The 9,453-nt window shown below is 41.9% G+C and overlaps 1 protein-coding gene across 1 annotated transcript; it reads left to right on the forward strand.

The window, feature by feature from the left end:
- The first annotated feature begins 405 nt into the window (after positions 1 to 405).
- nup88 (nucleoporin 88) lies at positions 406 to 8,988 on the forward strand. Its single transcript, XM_062535826.1, is given in 16 exon segments — positions 406 to 449; positions 790 to 865; positions 867 to 910; positions 1,382 to 1,507; positions 3,376 to 3,462; positions 3,618 to 3,794; positions 4,044 to 4,048; positions 4,394 to 4,491; positions 4,687 to 4,791; positions 4,896 to 4,903; positions 5,380 to 5,433; positions 5,686 to 5,751; positions 6,118 to 6,138; positions 6,668 to 6,794; positions 6,991 to 7,109; positions 7,586 to 8,988. Coding segments are annotated over 16 exon segments (1,221 nt in total). The 3' UTR covers positions 7,650 to 8,988.
- The last annotated feature ends 465 nt before the right edge of the window (positions 8,989 to 9,453 follow it).

Here is a 9,453-nt window from a genome sequence, read left to right on the forward strand (position 1 = left end):
GTTTGGGATTCAAAACATTGCAGCCAATTTAGTCAGTGGCATACAGATTCCAAACGCCCCGTGATTTCAAACACAAGTGTCACTGTGCGCTATGGGTTGTGGTTGTAGCCTCGCCTATTATTTTCCAAGTTGTTAGTTAGAACGTCAAAGTTTTCCCCATGTTTACTTTTAACTACTTTTTACTATTAAGGTGCAAACTCTTTCTCTTAATTTAACTTCCTTGTAATCTCGTAGTTTAATTAAAACTTTATTGTAATCTGTAGTCAAGTCATAAATAAAATTATATTAAAACAGCTCGCCTTGTATTAAAAAAAATCATTTTAAAAAGACTCAGATGTCTTCGCGTCATCAATAAGCGACAACTACAATAAAACATGGCTGCGCTTGTCGGAGAGATGTGGAAGCATGCACTTCCAGACCATGATATCTTCAATAAAATACGGGAAAATGTAAATTTAGAAGACCAAGTCATTTCAAATAGACTTTCCAATAATCGTACGTTCTGTCAAGATAGAGATTTCTTCATATGGAATGATGTAGGCAGTGTCTTCTACACAAAAACTGGAGAACTGAACTCTGAAGAGGGGCAGACCAGTGCAAAATACCAGGTTAGACAAGTTCAAAGTTGGTGCATACACATGACAATAAATCCTTGGTGGTGTGTTTTTAATTTGCATCTCGTAGTGCAACAGGTTAACATGGCTCTTTGTATGTGATTTGTCTAATGATTAGATGAGCGAGGGAGGACGTAAACGCTGCATGAGAGGCACTGATTGAGGTACTTCTCAGTTCTACTCGGTCGCATGTCGCCCTCATTGGTCAGAGGGGCGCTACTGTACTTGAGCTCCCTCAGCGATAGTGTAAGAACGAAGTCGGAATTTGAAGGAGGACGTGTTGAGATCCACTGCAAGTAAGCTGTGACAATTCAGTTTGGCTTGATTTTGTTTCTCTTATCAGATGTTTGTAGATTTGCCTTTAAAGTTATTAGACCTGTGTATAAAGAGATTACAGGACTATGAGTTAAAGGTAGATGCCATGATACTAATGGAGTGATTCTGCAGTTTATCAAACCGCTCTGACTAAAAGAAAATTGCTCTTCACTCTTCACTGTCTGTTTTGTATGAGTGCTTAAAACTTCAGGGATTGTACACCGCCCTGGCTTTGTAAGTTGCATCAAAGTGCTTTTCAGCCGAAGGTTTCATACACATCAACAACCTTACTCCAGACTTGCAGACTGCATCTTTAAAGGCTCTATTGACTGTACTGATCAGTATGACATTATCTTAAGGATGTAGAGCGCAGTCATCTCTGACGAGAAGCATGTCATGTTGAAGCCTGTTGATCAGGATGGTCTGAAACGTCCGTGTTTCCTGTTCGGTAGCTCCATCGCCGTGGCGGAGAGTCTGTTCACCGGCTCTGTCTTGCTGAGGCTCCAGCAGGCTGTCTGGTACCCAGGGGAACCAGAGGAGCTCCATCTGGTGCTGCTTACCTCCGACAACACAATCAGGTGAACGCAATGCGGTCCACACATGAGAGGATTGGTTGGTCCGCTGTCGCTGAGAAAACGGACAGAAATAGGTTGGAATTGGGAATAGAGGCACCTGTGGCCTACTGGTTTTGGAATCAGACGTGTGACGTAAGGGTGATCAGTTCAATCCCTGGTAGGAAAAATGTGGGTGGGGGGTTATTGAACAGTGCTCTCCCACATCCACATCCACGGGTGAGGTGCCCTTGAGCAAGGCACCTGACCCCCAACTGCTCCCTAGCCACCAGATTAAGTGCTGCCCTCTGCTCTCTATGTCTATGTGTGCTCCTAGTGTGTGTGGGCTCTAAGTGAGCGCACTGCTCCAAGTGTGTGTGTGTGTGTGTGTGTGTATGTCACTGATTCTTGAGAATTTGCCTAAAACATGTCTCACTAAGAAAAGTGCTGATTCTGTTGGAAATTAATACCATTTCCATGAACAAAAAGAATCAAGGTTATAATCAGGGGGTCCTTTGCACAAATATGAGGTTCTTTTAAAGGTTTATTTTATTTTTGTATTAATTTAATGATTATATGCTGGCCCATACCCTACAAAATCAGTTGTCCTCGAATAGGAGATAATCATTTTGACTTGATTAAAAACACTAAAAGCAATCATTTAATTTAATGATATCTTTACCACATGAAAGAGTACATTGTATTATGTATTAGAAACTCCAAACAGTACGTTTTGAGCAATATTTACTATTATTTCGTGGCTGCTCAAAATGTGTCCCACATTTTCGTCACCACCGTCAGATATTTATAAAAGGCAATAAAATCAGGCAACTACAAGGTCAACTACATTCTTGAGGACCTCATTTTCAAACCTTCAGCCGTACTGCATGCTTTAAGATCACTCAAGCTCCCATTAGTTTGCTATTTTCTCTTAAAGTTGTTCATATTTTTGGACACTGCTACTGTCACAACCATAACATGTCAACACCGTCTCTTTTGTATACAAAATATTAGATTAGATTATAAAATAAATGTATACTTTTTAAGAAGAGGTTTGAAGTAGCCAGCAATAGGATGCAAACAGGGTGGATAATGTAAACAATTCATGCATATCATGTGAAAGAGTAGATTTTTGTCACCACCGTCAGATGTCACCCTCCGTCAGGTTTTCTGCTTAACGGTGGTGAAAAAAGCCTCCAAGTGGTCCTCAACGGAGGCTTTTTGGACCAAATAGTTAAACAAAGTTGTCAAGCAAGACTTGAGTGGTATTCATTTTGGAAATTTATGTTGTAATGAAACCACTGTCAACACCGTCAGATTAGTGTCACACCGTCAGATTCATTTTTCATTGGTTTTAAATAAATATGCTTACAATATGTTTCTTCAGTGGTGTAGTTATTAAAGTAATAGTCTGTTTTAATTCAAAAATATGGTTGTTGGATTAAAAAAACATACTTTTTCTATTTAGGCCTAAAAAAACCTTGTATAAGTACTGGAAAAATGCCTATTTTATGAAAAAAATACAAAAAGGGGAGGTTGCACCGGAACATTGCTGAACAGCTAAGACCTTGGTCTATAATGACATACCTTCAGATTTTGTAATTTTACTAATTTTTTTTTTTCAAAATTAAAACCTGTTTTAGGCAAATTCTCAAGAATCAGTGATGTATGTGTGTCCCGGATGGTTAAAAGCAGAGAACAAATTTCTTTCAGGAATGTCAAATAAAGTATAATTTAGAACTTATTTGTTCTGCCTTTCACAACTCCCAATCCCAATCAGAAAAAAATGCAGGGCTTTGATGTGTTAGCTTTTTTTTAGCAGAGAAACATACATGGGGAACACACATAAGCCTCAGTGGTTTTGGACTGACGACTCCTCTTTTTCCCTCACACAGATGTTACAGTCTTAAACAGCCCGAGAGCCCAGCTAAGGTTCTCTGTGTGTCTCAGACAGAAGATGACAGCTGGACACATACACGAGGGTCAGATTTGTACCTGATTTGATAAAATCGACAAGTCTTTTATCAGATATATCTTTATTCCAGTGCTCAGAATCAGAAATACAGTGGCATGCACACAGTCATAGTCACGTGGACGCCATGTTGGGGATGACTACTGTTGTTGTTCTCTCCACCAGGCGTTCTTATGCAGCCTCGCTTGGCGAGATTGCAGTGGCGTTTGACTTGGGGCCACTGGCAGACAGTACTGAACTTCTGTCCAGCCAGCTTTTTACAAGGGAGGTGCTCGTCTATCCTCTGTACATTCTCTATGAGAATGGGGAGACCTATCTGAGCTACATCTCTTTGACCTACAGGTAATACTGTCTGATCCAGGGTCTTTGTCAGTATTTATTATACTATTTATACACTTAAACTATTCATACTGTCTCTGTATTAGATCAGGATGATCTAAAATGTTTAATAGCAGGGGTGGTCTCTTGCGCTTCAGCCTGGGTGATGCTTGTTTGGTGATCTTACCCATTTTCAAAGCCTGAGCTCAGGAGTAAATAGCTGAGTCAGATGAACTGATTCTAAGGTGTGTTGGCATCGTCTCTCTCATCTAGTGGAGGTAACCTGGGAAAGGTCTTGGGCCCACTGCCCATGTATCCACCAGCTGAGGACAACTATGGGCATGACGCGTGGGCCTTACTCTGCCTACCCTGCTCTCCCAGCATTCAGTTGTGAAGATTGTCAGTTGCGAAGAGTTATTTTAGAGGTGTGCTTGCTTGCCTTAGACAGGAAGTCAGGAAAGGAACATGCAGTATCTGAAATTCACACCAGGTTTTTAAAGTTGACTATTTGAAGAGCTTAAACTTTTTTTTGTGTGTGTGTGTGTGCCGTGTGTGTGTGTTTGGGGGATGGGGATTTGGAACGTGGATTCTTCTGCATTAAATCCTGTTTTCTCTCTTATAAGGAGAAGAGGATATAGACAGCCTTCAGGAGCTGGCGGCGGAGCAGCCAGGCAGGGCAGAGCACATCCTGTGCAGTGTGCACCGTGCCCCTCCCCAGCAGGTCGGTGCCCCAAGGCTCTGGGGATTAATGGCCGAGCTGAGCTGAGCCAACTGAGATCATCTCACTGGCCCGTAGTGAGACACTTTCCTTTGTCCGTCCTGTCCAGTATGAGCCAAAAGCTGTGACCGTGGCTTGGCCGCGCTTTGTTCTCTGTGTTTTTTTTACCTCACTGGGCTTGTCCTGTCCGTGCTCCAGCCCGCCTGCGGCGATCAAGGGGTTCTGGATCCTGCCGTAGCTCTCCCTGGAGGCCTGCATGATCTGCATCACCAGCACTTACCAGTGTCTGCTGCTTCCCCTGCTGTAAGTCCTATCTGACCCCAGACCTGGGCCGTGGAGTCTTGTTTACTTACGTTTAATACATGGGTATTTTTATTTGTTTGTTTGTTTGTTTGTGTTTGCCCAAGTTACACAGGTATGATTTGTTTATTGCAAAACCACATGTAGAAATGAGTTTACGCATTATATTAGAGTTTACGGGTGAGAGTGCGGTTGGTGAGAGTGCATTTGGTGGAGGATATACCCACAGCTGTGTGGCTGGAGCCCAAGTCACGCAGGTAACCACGGGTAGATTTTAGGTAACCACAGCCATGGGTACAGTTTAGGTAACCACAGCCATGGGTACAGTTTAGGTAACCACAGCCATGGGTACAGTTTAGGTAACCACAGCCACGGGTACATTTTAGGTAACCACAGCTGTGGGTACATTTTATCAGTCCCACTCTCACGCAAGGCTGTATGCTACTCACTTGTACTCCAATGATATGCTAATCTCAACACAAGTTCTGCTCCTTGTGGTATGGTGACATGATACTATGTCTATATTTAGCAGGTCTATCCTCATAGGTGTGGTGTGGTGTGTTGTGTTATGTGTTGTGTTGTGTTCCTAAGAGATGGTAAGTTCTGTTGTGATGCATGGCTACCATGCCCATGGTTCTGTGCTCGGTGATGCATGTGTCATTTTAATGATAAGCTTATTTTAACTCCGTTATTTTAATACTTATTTCACGCAAAATATTCTGTCTCTAACTGTTAAAATAAACCTACCATTAAGGTTATAGACCGTTCATTTCTTTTGTCAGTGTGCAAACTTCAGTGAGGGATCAAATAATGATTTCCTCCACTGTATGTGGTCCTTGTTGACTTTGCCTGTGGTTTTTGATTGGAATGTGTAATGTGCTACGTGGCGTTTGGCAGAATGAAGCTTCTGAGCGCCCAGAAGACCAAACAGCTGGAGGACCTGGCACTGTGTAGGGGAGAGAGGTATGTGATGCCAGCTGACTGCCCATAAACCCTGATCAGCCATGTGTGTCAGCAGAGACCACTCTGCTGTGAGCATCCAATCTGAAAATCAAATCAGCTCATATAATGTGATTACATTTAACTGCTGCTAAAAATAGGCTCTTCATAAGACAGACCATTAATGATCTGATGCGGATGTTTGCCTGGCGTCGTGAAAGCGTGTCCTGTTCATTTAGGCTTGTTGACGTTAATTCTATTAGCAACGTTTTCTGCCCAAGTGAGACAATGTCAAACATATTGGCAGATTGACTTTTCAGCATGCCCATTATCGTTATCATAGGAGAAGTCTCCGGGAGACGGCGGAACAGCTGGCTGATAAATATGAAGATGCGAAGTCCTCATTAACAGGTCTGTCACACTTGAGAGGGCAAAGCGCTCCATTTCCCATGGATGATTTGTACAAAGACTTCTTGTACGAGCACTGTTGTAGAATGGATCCCTTTGGTTTAAGGCCACCATGTGAATGTAAATCTTTCCGATGTATTTTTAGATTTGTGTTTGTTTTGTATAGATTTTCTGCTGGCAAAATCATATAAAGCATTCTTTTTTTTTTCTAAGTATATTTTTTGGGGCTTTTTGTCTTTATTCGTATAAGACAGTAGAGAGAGACAAGAAGCAAGCGGGAGAGAGAGATGGGTTGGGATCGGGAAATGATCGCAGGTTGGACTTGAACCTGGGCTTCTGTGGACACTCAGACCCATACATGGCACAAGCACTGTAGCCTGTTGCGCCACAGCTCCCCCCATAAAGCATTCTTTTATAGTTCACAAGTGACAACAAGCACATCCCACAGACATACAGTACTGTATACTTCTGTCCACCGGTGAGAGAACAACTGCACAGGTGACTCACAGACGTCCCTTCCTGTCTCTCCCAGAGTGAAGCGCATCATGGGTAGCCAGCGTAGCCAGCTCCCAGTGCTGTCCAACAGCGAGAAGGACATGATAAAGGAGCTGCAGAACGTCAACAACCAGTTACATCACCTGAGCAATGGCGCCAAAGAGGTATGCAGTGCTTTTTTAATTTATTTTTATCCAAATTAGCTGAACCCTGAAAGCGAAAAAAAAAAAAAAAAAAAACACAACTTCTGCATTTCTAATTTGTTGAAGTTGTGAGCACCACCATGTGGCTTAAAGTATAAGCCGACAAAGGCAACCAACCTGGGCGTGGTGCTTAAAGACCCCTTTTCACTCTTTTCAGGTCAAAATAAAAATGGAATGCCAGAAGAAACAAATGGATATGGGAGTTTCTCAATCCACATCAAGTGTAATATTGAATGCTCAGCAAAGGCAGCACGTCCAAGGGATTCTCAAGGAACAGTAAGTAGACATGTGCTTGATACCCAGCACTATCAGTGCAAAAGCATGAAGGCAACCATACAAATCTGTTTACAAATTGTGGTAAATAAGATGTCATGTCTAGACGGCTGTGTGAATAAGCTCCCAGTTAAGGCAGTAAGGCAGAGTCTGGCAGATATTCTGAAGGTTGTTAAACAAGCAATGAAATGACACCACATCTGAAGCAACATGTTGATGGCTGGAGTTGTTCAGGCTTGGTTCCAGCCACTGTGTCTTTTCCACTGCACTGGCAGAGCTAGCACTGCGTAGTAACACCTGCCTTTTATTGAGTGCACTGCACACACTCAACACAGACAGCTAGAGGACGATGAGGAGCACTTTGCTTCATTCAACCAAATAATGTATTTGATTATAATCACAGACTCCACTTTCATCCTGCCCTTGATGCTTCCTCTGATGTCTTATCACATTTTCTGACTGTTTTGTGTTTCCAACAGGGGAGGGCAAATCTCGGATATGATGACGCAGACAAAGGATCTCAAGAACCATTTCAGTTTCTGAATGGCTGGAAGTGGCTTTCCAGTCACCACCCATCGCTTAGACGTTGTCAGGACGCTGCTCTTGTGATGGCAGTTCACTGAAGTCGCCACAGTGGGACATGCACGTCACATCCTATTTGTCGACTCTAACCACTTGCAGCTATTGCTTTTTTTGATTGGACATTCACTTTTGCAGAGAGATGGTGCTGTTTTCTTTTTTTCTCCTCGCCAAAAAAATGCTAAATATTAGATTACTTGAAAGACAACAATGGACATTTTTCAGTGAGGTTTGCAATCTATTACTTGGAAGCCTTGCAGATGTTTTTGTTGGATTTGGGGGTACTGACTTTAGGTCAGTGAGACAGATCTGTTTCTAAGCTTTTTAATATCTCATGCCCAAATATGCGTCAGATCCGATGCCATGATGAGGCAAACGTCTTTTGTCTCTGTCGTCGAATGTTTTCAGTGTGGGATCTGTTTGCAATTTTGGCCGTTTAAAACTCATCCCATCCCTCATGCCCATCCCTGCCTGCTGAAACGATGAATGTTGATGATGATGGCTCTGGGATTAGTTGACAGTGAGGATGGCGCTGCTCGGCTCGGCTGGGACGTTGTCTCATCTCATGTGTCGGCTCCTTGCGGGCTCTCCCTTGAACATGGCCTAACTGTATCCCTTAAGCCTAATTAGCTGGAGACAGGGCTCAGTGTCTTCTCTCATCTCCCTCTTAAAGGTGCAGTGTGTGCAGTTTGTGAGGTACAGAATTGTACAGATTGTTTTTATAACGGCTCCCTTTCTTCTGTTTTGTGGCCATCTGCACAGGTGGATTAGTGGTGCCATTGTAAGCAAATCAAGAAAGTGTCAAACACGTACAAGAAGCATAGAATGCATTTATTGTCTTGAAGGAGTTATTTATGTATTTGTGTGTTTTTGTTTTGTTTTGCAGTTACACTAAGGATGAGTACTTAAGTACTATATAAGTCCATATCATGAATTGTATCATTATTTTAATGTATTGCATTGTTTGAAGAAACCAACTGAAAACATATCAAAATCAGAACCTGAGTACTTTACAGGGCACAGTATCTGTGGCAGTTAATATTACCTGTTTGTTATCCATTGTAAACGCTCTCTAGGTCAATAAGCAATTTGTATAAAATGTTTTCTAACTAAACATGTGCACCGTCATGGGACATTGTATGGAGAAATATAGTGTCGTGTTGAATGAAGCTGCTTTTTCAAACATTCTAATAGATGTTTCTGTTCCGCAACAAGGTTCTAAAATTCCATGTTGAATTCAATGAATCCAGATACCGGTATTCGTTAAAACTTTCAATTTCCATCGTACCAGCTTATGGGTTAATAGGAAGGATAGCAGTTTGTGACCACTCTGGTAGTCAACAGCTCCCAGACTTTCACAGTCGTTTTTCTCCTCCTTCTCTTGAATGTGGATTGTGAAGAGTGGTCCCAATATAAGACTGTGTTTCCACTTTCAACTGTTTCATCTTTAATTATATCCATTTTTTTTATTATTATTATTCCAAAAAACGGTTCTGTTCAGCACGGGCGACGTTGTTTAACTTCTATTTTTTATTAGACCTTAAGTGTGTGGAAGGTTGAGACCGACCATATGTAGCATAACAAATCACTGTTTACTGTGTTTTAAAGTACAATTTGGTTTATTAGATATATACAGAGATATGTACACGGTACAGTATATAAATCTGCAAGGGATCCGGCAGTTTCAATTAAGCATGCGAATAGAAACATGTTATTTTGTCAGGTTGTAAAGCTAAGATCTCCACACTTCGTATGACTAACGTTGGAT

Source organism: Sardina pilchardus, chromosome 5, assembly GCF_963854185.1.
Source record: "Sardina pilchardus chromosome 5, fSarPil1.1, whole genome shotgun sequence".
Classification (NCBI taxonomy): Eukaryota; Metazoa; Chordata; class Actinopteri; order Clupeiformes; family Clupeidae; genus Sardina; species Sardina pilchardus.